Source organism: Aplysia californica, unplaced genomic scaffold (assembly GCF_000002075.1).
Source record: "Aplysia californica isolate F4 #8 unplaced genomic scaffold, AplCal3.0 scaffold00080, whole genome shotgun sequence".
NCBI lineage: Eukaryota > Metazoa > Mollusca > Gastropoda > Aplysiida > Aplysiidae > Aplysia > Aplysia californica.
The window spans coordinates 956,312-976,991 of record NW_004797350.1 but is presented as its reverse complement, the minus strand read 5'-3'; the positions used below and the strand labels follow the sequence as shown (position 1 = coordinate 976,991).

The 20,680-nt window shown below is 38.1% G+C and overlaps 1 protein-coding gene across 1 annotated transcript in view; it reads right to left on the bottom strand.

Moving 5' to 3' along the window:
- Window positions 1-1,207: 1,207 nt before the first annotated feature.
- The window catches only part of LOC101863733 (protein pellino), a 23,444-nt gene continuing 3,971 nt past the window's right edge, over window positions 1,208-20,680 (bottom strand). The window contains exons 2-10 of the mRNA XM_005094349.3: window positions 19,865-19,973; window positions 18,770-18,899; window positions 17,581-17,682; window positions 13,871-14,068; window positions 13,182-13,367; window positions 12,424-12,522; window positions 9,599-9,817; window positions 8,946-9,061; window positions 1,208-8,111 (exon numbers count right to left, since the gene is read on the bottom strand). Coding sequence (XP_005094406.1) covers window positions 7,979-8,111; window positions 8,946-9,061; window positions 9,599-9,817; window positions 12,424-12,522; window positions 13,182-13,367; window positions 13,871-14,068; window positions 17,581-17,682; window positions 18,770-18,899; window positions 19,865-19,938 — 1,257 coding nt within the window. The 5' untranslated portion in view covers window positions 19,939-19,973 and the 3' untranslated portion in view covers window positions 1,208-7,978. The remainder of the gene's footprint in view (window positions 8,112-8,945; window positions 9,062-9,598; window positions 9,818-12,423; window positions 12,523-13,181; window positions 13,368-13,870; window positions 14,069-17,580; window positions 17,683-18,769; window positions 18,900-19,864; window positions 19,974-20,680) is intronic.

Here is a 20,680-nt window from a genome sequence, read left to right as displayed (position 1 = left end):
AGATTTCCCCTTTTTTTTCTTCTTTAAAATCAATAAAAATAACCTGGATTCAACGAGCACTTAAATCAGTGAGCTCGGATTCAACGAGGTCGCAGAAGTGGCTTCGCTTAGTTTTCTCCCAGAACGAACTTTTATATATTCCCGGAAACCATCCATTGCACCTACATCGTGAACCATTATTCACTTTGCCGATTGCATGCGACCAATCAACGGCCTTTTTTCATACCAACACATGCGTTGTGGGCACACGCAATTGTCTACTCTGGCGTGTGTCAGGGTCGGATGGGTGGCCTGCACATGTGTGGCTGTGTGTGCGGCCCGGGCGTTGAACGTCGAAGACAAACGCGTCACAGTCAGTCTTTTTTCCCCCCTCGGCAACTGATCATATTACAATGATAAGCTAGTCTTGATGTAAATCTGTGTAATGAATTGTGCGCCGGTCTATGGAATCAAAAGTTGCCGCATGCTAGGCTCTACACACAGCAACACTTTTTGGTAAACAATAGAGATGACACAGGCGTGTGCATTTGAACAAATCGATCTTTTTTTTACACAGCTTATATTATTTAATATGCAGGCATTTTAGGCACTACTTGTGACTTCTCTTTATACATTACTTGCTCACTGCCTGTAATTATCTACACAAAACTTCGTGTTTGCTATAACGAACACTTGGATTCAAAGAGATTTTAGGTCAGGCCCGGCGACCTCGTTGAATCCGAGTTCCACTGTACTACTTTAGTTCTTGAACACTGGTTTATTTTAATGCAATGGACGAACCCACAAAAGGACACCACACTTACCTGATACTGATAAAGTATTTCCCAAGGTGGGAATCAAATTAAATAATCAAATTCACTGTCACTGATGTTGCAGTTAGACACTTTGCCTCCGTACGCAGAAGACTGTCTAGTCTGGGTTCCCGTGTGGGGAGAATTTTTATCGAGTGTCTGTCTTTCTGCTGGGATGATGTATCCCCTTCAGCCCCAGTTTGCCTTGACAGACAGGGTAAAACCCTGCTTACTGCCTCCTAGTCATAGTAAGTGATCTAAATTGTGTTGATGGAGGTGCAAAAACACCTACATTAAAAAAGAAAATGAAAAAAGAATCTAAACAAACACTCAAACCAGACGCTGGTAACAGAACAGGCATCTAAGTAGGCTACTGATGGTAGTGTATGGTAATTTCAAAAGCTGAACACAACAAATAGTGTACATCATGGGCATTTAATTGTTCTCTTATTATTCATGGATCAAAAATAATTTGTTCTGCCATAGTTACATCAGTGCACATCAAATGGAAAACAAAACTAACTAAAACAACATTAAAAGATCAGGATGGCGGAGGTGGATTAAAATAGTTACTTTTACTAGTCTTACCTCTTAAAAGTAATGGAGGGCAGGGAGATCAGTGAAATTATCAAATAGTTTCACACCTGGATAAAAAAACAAACACTTTGAGACTTGCCGAGACTGACATTGAAATACGCGTAATACAGATCCACCATAAATATTGTTCAGATTTTTGTTTCCGTGGGGGGGAAGGGGGGGTCACGACATAAATGACATTCAGAGAAGCGGGTATGGCTGGACTTTTCATTGTATGTATACAGCTAAGCTGAATGAAGTAACAGGACAAATAGTATTAGGAAAATAAGGTGATAGACAGTAATAAAGGAGGGATAGAAAAAAAGAGATACATGTAATATCATTAACATCCCTGTAATGCTGTGTAAGAAGCATAACTCAAAATTCAACCTCTGTGGATGGACAGCATTAAAAATTCCCCAAAGAACCAAAGTTCAAGAACATTGTGAATGGGGACTTGAACCAGGGTCATTAGCATAAAACAGTGCTGGGTAGCACATAGAAGGCTCACCCTACACACACAGAAAGTAGCAAAGCAATACTTTACAAAGTAATAACTAGCTTTTAAAACCCATAGAGAACAGCTCTCCAGTCATAATTATGCAGGCTCATATCTGTAACTCCCACTTTCAGACAATAGATTGAATCTTATTGTGCTTGAAGAATTTATTAGCCCTGGGAAGCAGACTACTGCAAGTGCCAGATTCTCCAATCACAATAGGAAATATCTTACTTATTATCTGAAACAGTCCATGATGCTTCATACACATCCAAAGGAATGGAATGCAGTTCAGTGCAATATACCGGTACGTGAGGTAAACGATTACGAATAAATGAAGGTGAAAACTAAAACAGTGGACAAATGAGGACTTGCTACTTCTAAACAAGGATAGATTCTGTAGAATTTATACCATAAAACAAAACAAAAATGTTCTCACAACATAGAAAAAAGTTGTGCTAATGTCAGTATTATAATATATATATCTCAAATTAATTTTTTTAAAAGAAGTCAACAACACAATTACAAGTATAAATGGTTACGTCCACAAACACTCGCACACAAGTTCTTGTTCTTGTCCATCTCAAAACACAGAGATCTCGGATACTTTTCCAATAATACACCAAACAATATTCAAGGTACTCTGTATCTTTTTCCAACTGGCTTCAGGGCTGTGTCATCGTGCGAGCTCATTCTCCATGTCTAGCAAGACTTACAATTCTTATACGTCATCAAATAGGGAAAGAAAAATAATGAATGCAAAGAAAGAGTCTTGGTTGAGAGTCTTATTAAAGTTTGAAATGCAGGAAAAGACATTCTGTAGACAGTGCAGGCTTGAAACTGAAAGATGCCATTTTTTGCATTGGGATCTGTATCATGCATGAAAGAAAAATAGATAGACACAATACTGAACCTGAATTCTATGGAGGACTGACTCCTTATTTTTCAAACTGGACTCATAAAACAAGCAGAAGTTTGAGAATTATGAGATTCTTCGCAGGTTAATACATGAAATGAATTCTAAATCAATTTTTAAAAGTTTTGAAGTACAGGAAAGGAAAGGAACAAAACTTTATACTTTATGGACACCTCTCTAGCAAGAAGCATTGACACCTTTAGCCACAAAGTGCACTACAAAAGTTTTCTATACCTACGGATAGACAGCAAATATAGCCTGAAAAGCTCAGATTTACTTGTTGTGTTCAAGCAGAGCGTCAGCGGCAGGGAAAAGATCAAGAAACACCAGGTTGCAAAAGTACAGACACTCTTCACTGACGCAATATACTGCCGGTTGTCACAATGCGGGAAAACAAAATACATTGTAAAAAAGAAAATGATAAAATACATGCTTAGAACAGGTAGGCAACTTTTTCAATTTGAAGTTCACACATGATACAGGTGCATATATCTATATATTGTCAAGCTCATAAGATAATTGCCAGGGTCATTTTTGGCAGGTTTGGAGTTTTTGGTTCTGAAATGAAGATCAAGGCCAGTTTGGTAAAATAGTTCACTTGGACAAAAAACATCCAATTTTAAAACCAGTTAAGAGTTCCAAAATTTAAACGCTTCCTGTAGTCAATTGTTCGAAAGAGACAATTTTTTCTCATTTTCTCAAAATGGCTAAAAATGACATTGGCATCTTATGAGAGTGACGATACGTATCAGATGAGCTTAAAAAAACAACCGCCTTACAAACGCATATTATGTACACAACGGCCTCAACTTTCCAGGACTTCCTACAACTGTTCTACAAGACCCTTCTTTCTTTACCCAAAGAATGTTAACATTTGGCATGTTAGCCGAGCATTAAACAATTTTATGCAAAGGTAAATGAAAATAACCTTCTCCCTTCCATCACAAGTTATTAATAATACAGATACAGATGACATGATAGATAATTAATCAATGTCCCTGAACCATGCATAGTGATTGCTTCTTACCAAAAGTACCAACAATACACATCATTCGCTTTGATTGCCTCAATTTTCTAATAACAAAACAATGAAAACCAGTCTTTAAAAAATTTAAAAAACATGTCTCAAAATAGTATAAAAGGCTAAAAAAATAATCTTAAAGCTGCTTTGTTAAAAATAACCAAACAAAAATCTGCTTTTACTAAGGTAAAAATAAACAACAAGCAAACTGTGCCTAAGGATAGCAGAGCAGACATACTTCTTTTCTACTTCCTTCTCCCCAATATGACACTGACAGGCCTCCAAGACTTGAGTTTACCATATGTGCAGTCATTTGCACACAATGGGAGTGATCTTACTGGGGATATAAAAATAATAAGCGGACTCAACAGAAGCTGACCCACTGACGTGACATTACTAAAGGCTCCCTTGGCAAGTGTCCGAGCAGAGAGCATGCCAACAACCACAACATACAGCTGAGTTATACCCTCGAAATCACAAAAATCAGTATCACTAAACAAAAGATAAAGTGCCCTCATTCCAACACAACATTAAGAGAAAGAGAACTGCAAGAGAAGTTGAACACTTTTCCTTCTCCTCATTAAATAACCCGACTGGCCTAAAACGAGATATAATTTAGCCACAGACTTACTGTTCCTGAAACAATAACACCAACACATTACGAGAACGTGGTTGGAATTTCTATTATGATCTAAAATGTCAAAGAATTAGGATCACATTAGTCACATTAGATGCAACTCCAAATATTGAAAAGTGGAACTGAGACGCAAACAAGATCAATTAAACGTAACTAAAACCATCATAAAAAATACACACAAATTATACAGAAAAATAAATATAAGGATGCGTACATTTCATAGACACTACCAATTGAGAGAAACCAGCCTGATTTCAGGCAACCATATCATGTAGAAAAGGCTAAAAGCAACCTTGAAAATTGACCAGAACTCAGTGTGTAAAAGGCAAAGTATTAATGTGTACTTCGCAATATGTATTTAATAAATATGAACCATTTTCTTTTTACAGGCCCAGAACAGTACAATAGCATAGATGTACATAGATAACTTTTCTGAATGTTGTTTTCTTCACTTAAATCATAGAGCAGCAATTGAGACAATTTCGAGAGCCATTACGGTACTTCCCTTTTTTGGATAAAACGACAAGCCCCATTGAAAATAAAGACATTGAAGTAAAAGTAAAACATATGGGATAATAACAAGTATAGGCCTACATAAAAAAAAAACATCATCAAAGACTTTCTAAGTGTTGGTCTGAAAGTCGGTAACTGAAAACTCTAAATGATATACATGACTCCATATATGACAATTACTAAAACAAATTCTGCAGCTTTACTTTACATCTCATGAACTGCTGAATATGACTGGAGTGAAAATGAATTACAATAATTATAAAAATATCTTCTGCATCTTCTTGTTTCAGAGCTACTTTACTCTTGGTACAATATGGAAACTAGTTTAAACCTTAAAAAATGGGAAAAGAAAGCATAGTCAAAATATTTATTACACATCCTAGGGATGTTAACAAGCCAAGAACAGGGTTTCCTTCTGTATTTTATCATCATGACTGTACGATGGGAAGTGTAACTGATATATAAAAGCCAAATACACTTCAAAACTGAAGGAGGAAAGAAACTGACATATCGTCACTGTGCTAGCAAAATGGCATAACTCAGAGTTGTGCCAACATTGCAACTTGCCTCTTATTTTGTTTGGTGTTACTATCTATCGTTTGACAAAGTCAAAACTAAAATGAGCTGACGGTCACAAAATAAACATGCACAGCAAGCTTTACCATCATTAAATAGTAAAATGTCCAATTGAACATTTTTTCCCCCCCCCGTTATCTCAAAAGTACCAAAAATGAGTAGAGCCATTTTGCTCGCGCAGGGACGATATGCTGATTCATTCAGATGTTTAAGTTCAAGAACGATAATTCATCACAGCCACAGAGGACTTCTGTGGAATTGTACAGGGAGGAAAATGTATCTGGACAAGAGATCTTACTCCTCCTACCTGACAGGCCTTTATCATGAATTTTAAAAAAAACAAGCAAATAATTCTTTTTTATACAATTCTTATAAAAGTAAGAACAGGTATTACTACAGCAAAGAACCAAGCACTTATTAGCAATATACATCATGTTAATTATTTGAAAAATAAACCTGGAATTCCCAGAGAATCCCGCAAATGTCCTGCTTCAGGCAAGAACATGGCAATGTTTCTTGTCTCTTAAATAAGCATTGTTCTAAACGTTCAACCCTCTCCCCATATACACAAATCAATCTCCCTAAACATACTAGTGCATTCCGAAAGTACACACCTCAGAAAACCCTAATTTCATTCTGCTGCCTTAGCCATTGACAACCCTGGTGTTGAGTACAAAAAAGATAAAGGGTCCCAAAGATAAAATTGTGACCGAAATTGAAAAAAATGTTATGGGTAAGAGATCAGTGAAGATTCGGCTGCAATTTCACTTTGGATAAAGAAAAAATAAACGAGACACATTACAATTTACACTTTAAGAATTCTTACTTGTAATGAATTCTGTCAAATTTCCATTTTTTTAAAATGTGAGCGTTCACATGTTGAAGACTAGAGAGAACAATTTTGCAAAATTTAATGTTCAGTTTTGCACGTGAAAATGAAAAAGTTTTGATAATAGTTTGAGACTAGAGCATTCAATAAGTCTAATGAACAGACCAGGGCCGATAAAGACTCACCTTTGATTTTCAAAAGAATCTCAAAGTTTCTTTAGGACAAATCACAAATAAATACAGCTGTGTCTGGAGCCAGGACAGAATAATCAAAACGCAAAAACATGAAAGAGTGAGGGCTACTGTCCAAGCCTTGAGGTAAGAAAGACACAATGCCAGCACTGATCTTTCTAATTCTAGTCAAGAAACACATGATGAGAAGGTGAAAAGAATCATGTTCACTGCGGTTGTGGAAAATAAAAGGCGTCTTCCAGTTATGAGATATCAAGAGCTATGAACTCTCACGTCCATTTTAAACAATAACGCTCATTGCAAATTGTTGGGCAAGGATTAAACTTAGGTATCAATGTCATGGTTTTTGGAAAAATATTCAGAGGGGGAAAAAATAAAAGAAGAGATTTAAGCACTGGCAACAACTTATTTTAACTTTCAAGAAGAAAAACAGCGATTGATTTTGCTTTGGAACTTCCTTCTTGTTCGTTCAATTTTTATTTCCATTACAAACAGAAGTGGCTAAGCATTCATCCAAGAAATATTATTTCCGCAACTGTTGAGAGGTAAGGCTAAAAACACTATCAACAAGCAAAACTACAGCAAGAGTTACAGAAACAGTGTTAACTTACAGCTGTGCTATACTTGTAGCAAGAAGTATCAAGTGAGTTAACAAGATTTTCGACAGCTTTTCTTTATGTAATATAAAATACTGTTTTTCCAATGAAGACAATTGTGTGCATGCGTTCAACTATTTCAACGTACAATTTCACCTGAGTGCAAAATGTCACCATACCAACACATAAAACGACACATATTCACTAAAATCATAAACTGTAATGATTTACCGTAACTGGCTTTTTCCACTCTCATGTTTGTAATTATCAAAACATGAGATTGTAAATGTCACATAAAGATACAATGTGGGAATGCAATAATTAAAACACAGAGGTTCGACAAACACAGGGTTAACTGGGTACACTTGCCACTCTCAAAAGAATTATATATTGCTTACTCAAAAAAAAAAAAGGGGGGGGGGGGGGGGGGGGGGGGTAAAATGTTTATTATTTCATTCACAAAAGCTGTTCACAGCTGCTACAATTATGATCAGAATTCAAGCAAGACTTCAATTTATTTTTCACTACCCTACCCCTACTTCAAATTTGTGAGCTTCATTTAAAGTGCATACAAGCATGTACTCAAGAAACCACCTCTGCCGTTAGTAAGCTACTAATCGCAATAGCAAGTGCACAATATCTTTGAGTTTATTAATATGCTTTTCAGTGCCATACCTATACACAGAGAAGCAGCAACGAGTCATCACATTAGACATTTATTTGCTGAGAGGTAGGGCCCACACACACAAAAACATTTGAGTGATGTTTTTTTTAGCTTGAGGTCACTGGGGGGACAACAAGACCTATCAGGAACTATGTACACAAGACAAACATCAGGGGAGGTCCGTGTTGTCCTGAAAAATGAGCTTCACATATGGTGTGGATTCTGACAGCGGAGTGGCACAGAACGGGCATATGGTCTGAAATCCATGGGAACCGTGCGGCACGGCAATTCTAGACCAGAACCTGTAAACAAAGCGGAGGGTGGGAACCATTTAATAAGTCTTCAACAAAATTGCAGTTCAGTTAAATAAAACATGTGTGTCCACCAATATTTCATAGCCTTTTCTGCAATAATGTCAACAATAGCTTCTTCACACTACCAACTTTGTCATCTTCGCAGAAACTAACGGAGAACAACTGACACTATAATTTACTTGTGACTAAAGGATTTATAATGATAAATATCACTCCCAATACAAGAACTTAAACTATTTTTGATAAAATAAAAATAGCCCATTCTTAGACACCTTTCTATTCTAATCATGAGGAAAAAGAAAAGATAGAAAAATTAACTTGAAATCACTATTTAGAATAAAGAAGATAGATAATGACATATGGTACATGTTTTGTCTCAGGTATGCCCTGGAACAATTTTTTAAAAAGAAAAACGCTTTCACAAGAACTCAACATATTTCCACAACAATAACCTATTATCAAGTGAATTAGTAGACTCAGACATCCCTAAACCACTCCTCAGCATCTTTACAATCAATGCTTGGTTCAAGTTTTTGCTTTGTACCAAGCAAAACTTGAACTGAGCATTATATTAGCATTAACAAAAAAGACAGATAACTAAAGTTAGATGAGGAAAAAGGAAACGAGGTGTTGAGATTCAAGATATTGAGGTTGCAACGGTAAGTATGTACTAATAACTCATTTAACATGATAAAACGAATAGGACTGGATGGATGAAGATCATATTGCCACTTTAGTTTTTCAAAACAAGTGAGCTTTGGTGATGGCTGTTACAGTAGGCCTACAACAGGAAAATATAAGAGAAATTAATTCTGTACTCACTTTGCTGTACACTCTGATACCATGTGACCGCATGGAGCAAGGCAGTACGTTGGTTGCTCAGAATCCACATACAGGCTCAACTCACATCCCATCTGAAGCTTGATAAAGGCTCCATCCTGAAATAAGTCAGAACACTCAAAGCTATAACAAATCTAACTAGCGACAAAGTTTTGTACCAGCAAGTATAATATGCATAATGCAGCTTATATATGTATAAGTGCCTTTCTAAAAGCAGTTAGCATATCTGGAACGCCTCCTTACCTCTCTCCCTGAAAAACAATATAAATGGAGAATTTGTACCGCATTGGCCGAAATCTACACCTTTGCAACTAATTTGGACACTTTATGTTGCTTCATAAAGCAGGTGTTTTTTCTGGACTTAAGCAGATGAATTTTTCAGAGGAAGTATTTTATCGGTTTATTTTCTCAACATGAAAATTCGACCAAAAAATACCACCACAGATTTTAATTAAGTTTTAAAATGCATTAATGTTCACAGCCTGAAAGTCTGAAATGTTATTCATAGGACATATTCATATATATAAATATATTTATTAAAGTTTTCTTCAGAGGAATTTTCAGTTAAGTTACGTTACAAAAAGCAAACAAACAAAATGATTTTTTAAAAAAGCTAAGAACACAGGCAGACTTACCGTCAGACAAAGTGGGCACTTGCGGATGTTTGCATCTGGCGCAGCCTGGCCCCACTCATGGTTGCCATGGACGTGACCACAAGGCAGGTATACGTAGGGCTGACGGTCTCGCAGGTTGAGCGAGCCTCGGGTGGGTAGAACCAGAGTGTTCAGTCCCACTGGACATTGAGGTCTGCCTGCATTGAGCCGGCCAACCAGTTGCTGGAATTCGTTTTCACTCTGGGTTTTAAAGAAAAATTATGTTTGAAACTTTGGTCTCATCTCTGAAATGCTGAACTGTACTTCATTGTAAATCAGAGGCAATGGCCAATAGTTACGGCCAGACAAGGGCAAGCACAGCGGTAACACCAAGAAAAAGTAGAAGTAGTACAATTATACCAGAAATCCCCCCAAACACTCATTATCTCAAGGAAATTTGCCTGTGTTGAGATTCAACAGAATTAGCAAAAAAATTAGGCCAGTTAGGTCCTAGTTCGAACTGACATTACCTTTCTGAGATGGGTCAACTACAACGAAATCCAAGGGAACTTTACACAACAAGATATGACAAATAGAAACCGCTCTACTTAACATATGCCACTTGTTCCAGGCATTTGTAATTCCATACATTCATTTTCAGGTTAAACAGATGTTTACAAGACAAGAAACGCATGAATTTCTACAAGCCTTTCATTCCCTATGAGACGAATAGTCTAAAAATAATTATTTAGAGTGTGCAACGACGGAATATGGGGACTCCAATCAAAGAACTGGCTTAGTTACTCTTTCTCGATTTGAGACTATAAAAGACACAAAGACTTTCAAAGGATAAGCGATATTCTCTTTTAGTTTTAGTACAGTCCTTGCCGGCTTTAAGCACGGTCATCGGGAGAAAGCTTAAGCGTGCTTAAAGCCGAAGCGTGCTTAAGTGCGAAGTAGACATAATCCAGAGATTTTCATGTAGAACATTTCCCGTTCTATATCCCTTTGTTTGTAAGTAGGTATATAGCGGTCCCGCAAAAGTGTGCACTGTTTTTTTACCCGCCATGGTAGTTTTTGTTTGCTTGTCTGTTGTTTTGTGGTCGAATGGGAAATGAAAACTTAATTTAGACGGCCAGTCATGATACAGCACATTAGGCCTACTCACTGCCTCTGCGTACCACTGCCTGCTGTGCCGCATTCATACCACTACCTTTATCCCCCACGAGGTCTTTGATCCCACCTCGCGCGTGATACACAATCAGGATTAATGGATAGCGAGGGACAAAGGTGAAATCGCAGCCAGCCTCCCTTTCTCGTCTCCCCGACTCTCTTTGAATTTTTTGTTGTCTGTGTGTAGCTTTGCACTAGGCTATATCCTATGTCCATGCGCGCGGCTGTGTGCATCTCTCTGCCTTCCTCTCTGCCCGTTTAAGTGTGTGTCTCCATAATTTGCGTTCTTTGTGTTTCTCTCAACACACTCCACTGCTGCAGTGTAGACTGTGTTCAAACTTCGATGGGTCATCATAAAAGTACTGACTGTCTTGTAAATGAAGCGTGCCTCAAGCCGAAGTTACCGTGCTTAAAGGCGTGTAATTTATATAGCAAAAATTCTGTAAGAGCTGTTTAGCGTGCTTGAGTCCGAAACGTGCTTTATGCCGGCGTGCTTAACACATTACACCCTAAGGGTCTGGACGGGAAGTCCATTGTTAGATCCTAAGCAAGGGGAAAGAACCCACCTCCCGTGAATACTAGCCTTTAAAAAACACATTTTAAAAATACTAAACAAATTCCAAAAATCCTGAAAAAATAAAAGTTAAAAAGAAAACTGAATGTAGTTTCAGAAAAATATAACTTTATGTATGCGTTAACTGTTGGAAATGTTCTAATTTTAGTTCAATCGGGGTGTCCGACCAGTCACTCTGACTCTCAGCCTCGCGGTCGGGCCCTAGGTCTAAATTCTAGATTTTCTCCGTCTGATCAATCGGAATCGCCCCAAACTCTTCCTACAACGTTTTCATCAAAATCTGAGCCATCTGATTTGTCACATGCTCGTTTTTGCTCAAATCCATCGTTATTTCCGTTTTCGAACTCAATTGTGTCGCTTTTCAACAAGTCGAGACACTTTCGAAGTGTCGGTAACGCGATCGCACTTCGATCAGCTCTAATACTAAAACTACTGGCCCGAAAACTTTCGTTTCGGTATCAAACGAAAGAAGAAACTTTTTGCTATACTATGCAAATCAAAACCCTCAATGTCTTTGTCTTCACTGAATTTCATTTAAGAGCACGGCCATGTCAAGACGAAATAGAAAAGAAATATTGCTTAGTGGGTGGTTGGCGGGTGCTCTAATGTGGTTTCCTGCCAAACATCTATCGTCTTTATCTTCGGCACTTATATGACCTTATTGTGTTGCAAGTGCCGTAAAACTCTTACAGTCCGTGCCAGCTTTAACACATTACACCCTAACTCGCCCGGGAATTCCCTTACGCGCTCCACCCTGACTCGCCCGGAACCGCCCGCACCGACCCAGCGTCTTTAGAAACGAAAGTCTCGCCTTGACGAGACTCTGGGGCCGGGGTTTTGATTTGCATAGTATAGCAAAAAGTTTCTTCTTTTGTTTGATACCGAAACGAAAGTTTTCGGGCCAGTAGTTATAGTATTAGAGCTGTAAGAAAAACACAAGGTGAATAGAACTTGCTGTCGAGCGAGGGTGTGCTATACAAAAGCTATTGATTATTAATTATCATTAAGCACTCAGAAGATTTCAAAATATGACTGGATGTTTTCATTAAAATCCTCATGTGTAGGGCAGCTGTGAACAACTGCACAATTTGTTCAACGACATACACAGTCACAAACTTACAGGAGAAGCAATAAGGCCCAGAGCTGATCTCCACACTATTGTAGCTCCACACAGATCTATCAAGGTACCGTCTCTCAGAATGTTGTCTTCTTCTGTCATCTGTAAGTGAACACATAACAGATGCTTTCACACATCCATATATGATTTTTCTAAAAAAAGACACCCTGGACTGTAAAAACTAAAGAAATAAGCAATAACATCAGTGCCTACATATTTAGTATTTCATATACACTGTGTTCTTCCTCAAAACCGTTCTTCAATTACAGGTTACTCATAATTATCATCCGCAGAGAAAATTCACATAGGACCACACCGCTCTCCTAAGAGGAGATATATAAAGTAAACGGAAACTCACAATTCAATTTGAAACACTATGAGGAAAGCCTATTTATCCCAAAGATGGAGAAGAGATAATTTGCTCTCATCCTTGATAATATCTTGTCATTAGAGCAAATGAAATTACTTAGATCATCTAGACATTCCTGTTATAAGGAAAATGCCCATTTCCATTGTTTCTACCACTTTTGCCATAAAATATTCTCTCTATTTACATGCCTGAATGTACACAACCACTAGCCTTCCGTGCACTCAAACACACTTTAATGTAATGTAGCGGTGAAAATATATAGCATTCAACCTAAGGATGCTCAAATTCACAGATTTTTTAGGCCCGAGGGATTAAAAAAGCCACTTATTCAGAAAAAATAAGTTACATGATAGAAGGCAACCACACGCAGAAGCAAAAACAATCACTGCACCTGGTGACTTTTCAGCGGTGAAGGTCGAGAATCTCTGAGAGAGAACAGACCACCTCCCACTGACACCTCCCTCCAGGGACCAGGTTTACCGGCCGGAGAAAATCCACCTTGTGGTTGCATAAGAAACACTCCATTCGTTGTGAGTCCATCTACATTGTCGTCTGAACACCATTTTACTGCTTTTTCCTGATAAAAAAAGAACAATAAATGATGCTTGGTCACATATAATTGCTTACACAATTACAACAAATATAAAATACAGAGAACAGAAAACTAAACATCAGCTAAAACCACCATATACATGTGAGACAAAAACATTACTAAGATTATTTTAATGCAACAACCAGCCTTTAAAATTTTTTATAAATTATACGACAAGGCATGCAAGTTAGAAAATGAAAGGCTTCGTATATCAATTATACTGACACTGGCTTGAAGAAACTAACAGTGTTTCACTCTACCTGGTGAGACTTTAATAGGCATGTCACAGCATGAACTGAACAGGGGAAAAAAACAAACAAGTAGAAATGCTTCTTTTCAAGTATATAGAGACAAGTACAAGGGACAGCGAAAAAAAAGTACAAGAAGATTAGCTGTAACATAATAATATACGACAGAATATCAGGTGACAACCAAAATATTTGATTCATCAAAAGATACAAAAGAAAATATAGCAACAAGGAACTTACTCCTAAAAATATATTTCTGCCAGAGTCAAACCCTGCTGCATATATTCTTGCTGTGTACGGAGGGGATCTGTCGACTATGATGCGGCAAGCAAACCTTGATATTGTGCTCTGGGGTGCGGAGTCGCGTTGATTGCGTAGATGGCCTGGTACCGTGTCCATGACGACAAAATCAATGGGGCCTTCCATTGATCTGCCAACCTGTGTGATTGTGGAAAAATAAAATTCCATAAAGAATAAATTAATAGTGTCATTTAAACATAATGACAATTACTTTTACTCATGTTTAGCAAACATGTATTGAGACTAAGAGCTCCATGCAGTGTATGCACATGTTATCAATTAAAATCTTAAAGGAAGAATTACAATAAATACCAGAGGCTCCAATATTCAAAATAGATACACAGCAATGCAAATCTAGACCAAGAAAACCAAAGCCTTGAAATAAGTTTAAGTAACAATTCTTTTTTAAACCTCAAGAAATGACTAATCTTTGATTCCTTGAGAAAGTGACTGGTAAAGGGGCATTGAACCTGTGCATATCCACGTACATACAAGCAGCAAATGGTGAGCCAGACCCATTTACAAGCTACACAATTATGAAAACAAAAGTTAGCAACTTATATGACAGTAAAAATTAGCAGTGAGAAAATACTCATTAAAGGCAGGGTATCAGTAAAACTAAAACAGAATAATGTACAAATTACGAGGCAGAGGTCATCGCCATTGAAGCAGCAATCCTCCACCTGACCAACATTTTCATTATATATCCAGACAAAATCAAGGACACATATCTTCTCAGACGGAAAATCAGTACTCCTAGCTTTCGAAAACATGAATTTCGAAAGCCCAGCCTGCCTATCTTAGACCTGCATGTGAGCCTCAACCAGATTGTCTGAAAATTTTGCGCAAACCCCCCCTCCCCCCCCAAAGAGCTTTTGTGGGTGTCATAAGGAAGGACTTCCGAGTAACGAGCGACCACCCCAACAAACACAACAAAGAATAGACCTAACCCTACCCCCACCCCTAGGCCTACCCCAAAAAAGAACCTGCAACGAGCCTCATGTGAAAAGGCCAGCACAAGTCCAAAATAAAAAACATTTTTAAAATTAAAAAACCACACTCCAAAACAAACAAGGCTTACAAGGAGCATAATACAATGGCCTACATCTACATATTGCTAGATCTATAAGTCTATAATAATAGGGTTTGATACAATAACACAATAGAATTGGAATATGAGTCCTCCATATAGATCTAGTAAACTAAATAAATCTAGATCTAGATCTAGAAAAACAAGTGAATAGGATCTAGGAATAGGCCTTGAACTAGAAATCCGCATCCGATTCCAAACAGAGGGGCTCAGCTGAGTCTAGATTCTAAATAAATAAATAATTCACGCACCTGATGAAATGCCTTTTACCAACATTAATATTACAGCACAACCTTTGATAGGGTTTGACAAAATAAAATTGGAATATGAATCCTCCATTGAGGTCTTTAATGATCTATATAAATCTAGATCTAGATCTAGATTCTATTATCTAAGTGAGTCGGACTGGAATGAATCCACACGATCTGAACAATTGAATTTGTCAACAAAACGAAATTCAAAATGGCCGCTCGAGGACGAAACTGAAAGTAGATAATTTAGGTCGTCGTCTTTTTTCGTATTCGCATTTCTACTCGGGTTCCGACAATTATGTCGGAAACGCCGACGTCGGCAGTCGGCGGTGCGCGCGTCGGCGGTCGGCACGAAAACGAAAGTGCCGACAAAGCCGACGGGAGAAAAGGGGGACGCTGGCAGTCGGCCAGGCCTTGCACTATGCACATTGACTGATACAGGTGGGCCTAGCGATAGCATCGGCCGCCTCGCGGGTCGCGTCGCGATTGTCGGATTTCAGACGATTGTCGGCAAACATGCAGGTCTACTATCTGTGGCTCTAACAATTAACACCTTCATGCAGACCTATGCCATCGACCTGACGTTACAGTGGATACCTGGCCACTGCAACATCCCAGGGAATGACAGAGCAGACACCCTTGCCAAGAAGGGAGCATCACAAACACAACCCCAAAACCCAGTATCACAACAGACAGTCAAGAACATCATTAAATGCAACACAACGGAACAGTGGCTGCATGAATGGGCAATGGGCAAAACGGGAAAAACTGTATTTGCACACATGACTGCTCTGAATTCAAAAGACGGACTAAATTCCGTGAGTAGAAGAGAACAAGTCAGTATCTTTCGCCTGTGAACACAACACATCCCACTGAATTCCACCCGACAGCCCGTTGTCTGACTGCCAGGATGAAACAGTATCACACCACCTCTTTACCTGCCCTCCACTTAGCGACCTGTGTAGTACCTAACTACCTGCCTCCCCAGACATCCGAAATACTTTATACAACGACAAAACGCAGCTGATGTTGTTGTTGTTGTCGTTTTCAAATCACTTTAGCTGCGAGCATTTCGCTCTTGGCAGCGCAATGCTTCCCTCAAGTAACCACATGTCCTTGTCATCTGGTCAACGCCAGAGTAGAACAGGCTTTGTAAGCCTGTAGGTGTGTGTAGGAGCTTGCACCGAAGAACTGCCAGGTTTGGGCAGTGAAGGAGAAGATGTTCAACGGTCTCCTCCTGGTAGTCACTGTCTGCAATGGGGTTCCCACATGGGATTAATTCTGTTTATGTGCTTGTTGGTGTGTAAGTGTCCTGTGTGGGCTCTGAAGATCAAAGTCTGATCGACTCTACATAAAAGATTCGAAGGGTCTTTGGGGTTGGGTTTGTCCATGTACCCAAAGAGAGATCTTCCTGTTTCTGCGTTGGCCCATCTGATAAGCCACTCGTCTCTGCTTTTGGTTTGGATGATCCCTCTGCAGGTCTATAAAGAGGCGGTTGTGTCTGTCTGGGGCAGGCTTGCTCCAGTTTTTGATAGCTGGTCTGCAGTCTCACTCCCTGGTACTCCAGAATGGCCAGGCACCCACTGCAGTGTGACCCGGATGCTATAGGAAGTGCCCATCTGTTTTACAAGGCTGAGAATCTTCCCGTCCTCTCTGTAGTCGCCTCCTCCCTCGACGGCTTGGAGTACTGACAGTCAGAGAAGACAACAACATCCCCTGGTGTTATTGCGCCTTCAAGAAAGTCTTGGGTGATCTGCTCCAGGGTCTTTACTATGGCAACTCTCTCTGCATCATAGTTGGAGCTGTATGTTCCACATGGGCCAAATAGTCGGGTCTGCTTCTTCTCTCCATGGTTCTTTCGATATTTGATGATGGATCCATATCCAGCATTCCCTGTAGCGTTTGTTGCTGACCCATCTGTGTATGCATGAATAAGAGTTTCAGCATACGAGTCCACTGTCTCCAGGGCACTAGTTCTGAGGATTTCTTCTGGTGTGGTCTTGTCACTTGAGCTCTGTAGAGAGGGTCAACCGCTCTTCTAGGTTTTTGATTGGTACAAGAATCTAATCACTCGTCAAACGCAGCTGATAAAAACCTGTAAATTCTTTGCCACATCAACAGGCTGAAGGGCTAGAACTCAAATGGCTGCTGAACCGGAAAAGTAAAAATGTAAAGTAAAGTAAAACAGAATAATTAAGAAGTACATTTTTTTAATACAAATTTCTTTTCAAAACAATTCTGCTTTCTGTTCCTTTACACAGAGCCAATAATGCTAAACCAGCACAAGGTCACAACAAACGAAACAGTACCTGAAACATATCTGTGTCTTCATCCCTCAGGTATTCCACAATGATGGCTTTGTTGCGGGACAGTGTATACGACACTGAATGTTTGGACTGGTCTTGAACAGCCTATTAAGATAAGATAAGATAATACTTTATTGTCCCAGAGGGAAATTTTTCTTGGTCGTATGGGAATTATAAAAAACATATGCAGGTATACATTGAATATATATTATGTATTACTTTCATTTACATTTTATATATTGCAGGGAGATGAAAAAAAGAATCCACTAATAAAAGACTTAACACTAAACAATCATCTACAAAATTAAACATTTAGATACAAAGGCTTGAATAGAAGAACAATAAAGATCCGGTCATACAAAACATATTCCTTTTTCATATTAACCAAATATTTTTAACCTATATACATAGATAATCTAGCATTTACAACATAAAAGCTTATGGATAGTACCAGATATCAACTGTTTTAGTCTAAGTTCGAGTTTTGTGGCACTTGCAATACAATAAGGTCATATAAGTGAAGAAAATAAGTGTTTTTACAAGAGGGTAACAAACATAAAAAAGAAGGAGAGATAAAGGACAATACATGTTTGATAGAAAAGAAGGAGCAAACCATGCCAGAGCACCCGCCAACCAACTACCTGGATATCTACAGTAAAATTTTAAAAAAGAACTTTGACAAAATACAAGAGACACAATGGTCAAATCTTTTAAGTTTCCTCTGGATGAGTTGGAAGTTCAATAGAAGCACACTGACCACTGAAACAGTAGTGATTTCAAGCTGGGAAAATGCAACACAAACATTTTTTTTAAAAATTCACCGAAAATAAAAAATGGCCATCAGGGGACATGCTACAACCGTCCTTGCCCCCGAACATAAACCAGGAATTTTTAAAATGAAAAACATATAACTGATACCCACATTTACCTCGCATGAAAATGTTCCATTATATTCGAAATGAATATCTTGATATCTTGATACTAGTTATTTTGCTCATTTAAGCTAACACTATTCTCAGCCAACTATGAAATTACCCAAAATCATTGGCTCAGGAAAAGCATGACATGGTCAGAAAACCACTAAACAGACAGGAGATCAGCACACACATTCTGTTGACACACATTAACACAAAAGTCAAATAAAGAAGGCGGGCGAAACCAGTGAATAAACAGAGGCAAAGCCTTTGTTTACCTTTGAGGACTGAGGGTTAGTGACCAGGTGTTTCTGTGATGGCTTGACACCATTTGCCTTCGCTCTTTTCCAAAGAATGTACTTGCTTCTTCTCCTCCCCTTGTCCCCAGCCACAAGATGTCCATTGTAGCTGAGAAAATATCGCAATTGAAAAGTATATAAATGTATGCATTCATTTAAACTAAAGATATGCATGGAAACACAATGTCATAATCATATAGCCGTAGCAAAATGCAGCTTATGACAGACAGAGTAATCATCAGAAAGATGAAAAGGAGGAGGACCATCAAAGGTTAACAAAAAGAATAAAAATGCTTTAAAAGATAAATAAACTGTGTTTTAAAAGTCTAAAAATAGACGCCTTAGTATCAAATGGTACAATGACACTCTTACAATGAAGAAAGTGTGCTCGGCTACTCTAGTTTTTAAAAATATTAAAAATAAGCAAGGCAAAAGAAATCTTTCTGAATATAAAAAGTAAATAAAATGTGGATGAACAATTTCACTAGAGGTAAGCACATCCATAGCATCTAAATCATGATTTGAAAATGCTTTCTCAGAGAGCATGTAAACACAGAACTGTATTTCATGCATGAATTGATGTATTGTTTGCCCATTAAAAGAATCTTTCTAACAATGTCACTGATATGAGCAGTTGTTTGCATTATTTTCACATCATAAAACAAACAGCTGGGTCGAAAACGCATAAAAGACTGAAAAAGGCAACTGAAGATCAGCAAACCGAAACTGCAAAAATTTTCTCCTTAAGCAGTTGGAAAGACGCAGAGTAGCAAAGCCAGATGATTTTTTCAAAATGATTATTTTGCTCTAAAGATTGATTAATGTGATACGTACATCAGATTAGTTTTTTCTTTTAAATCAATTTCGAAAATCAGATAATAAATAACTTTTTTGATGAGGCACTTTTTTTGGTTTAAAGAAGCAGCTTTTTTAAAATACGGATTTCCGCATAGAAATATTGGGCAAGGGTATGATATGGACTGGTTTCTGTGGTACTCTAGTGCACACAGTTTGACTAAGACAGCTCAATGAAAGACAAAACACAAATTAATTTGCTGTATAAAATGTACTTACCCTAAAACCACCAATTCTCCATATTTAATATTTTCAGCAGATTCTGCTGACTGGATAGAAGAATCTGCTGACATCTTTACATGGCTTTGTGATAAGACAAAGCCGTTACCTGTCAGAGAGAAACAAATTGTATGAAATTGTGAACAGAAGCAGAAAGCAGCCTTAAAAGTGCTGTGTGGATAAGACCAGTCCTTTCTATAGTAGACTATTTTACTGTTCTATAATATAAACTTATTCTATAAAAGCTAAAAAGATGTCAGGAAAGAGACAGTGTTGAGGATACACTCATAACTTGACTTTCACCCTGATTTAACGAAAGTAGTGAAACAGCATTGGTGCAGATAAGAGGTTCATTAAGATAAAAATGTGTATCAAACCTAAAAATGTACAGTTTTTGATAACAAAATGTAGACACAACGCTTGCAAAATTGATTGTCATCAACGAAAGCCAAAGAGGCAAGCTAAGTGAGACTCTTTGAAAGAAATTCTTTTTTATATATAAAAATTTATATATTCTTTCAAGACGCCATTTTTTTTCTAAATGGTATGACAAATTACACATTTTAGCCTTGTGGGGTAACTGGAAATGAGAGATGCTGAGAGAAAAAAAAAGGAATTTGAAACCAAGATCTCAGGATCAGCGATTCCTGTCTACAAATGCTGGCCCATCCATGAACCACCTCAGAAGTAAAATATAGTAATAGAGGGTCCTGAGCAACATTTCCAGTTTGTTAAGATCAAATCACTGGTGAGACACAACAAAATTAATCATTTCACCAAGATAGATGAAAATTTAGGTAAAAGCATCACTTTAAC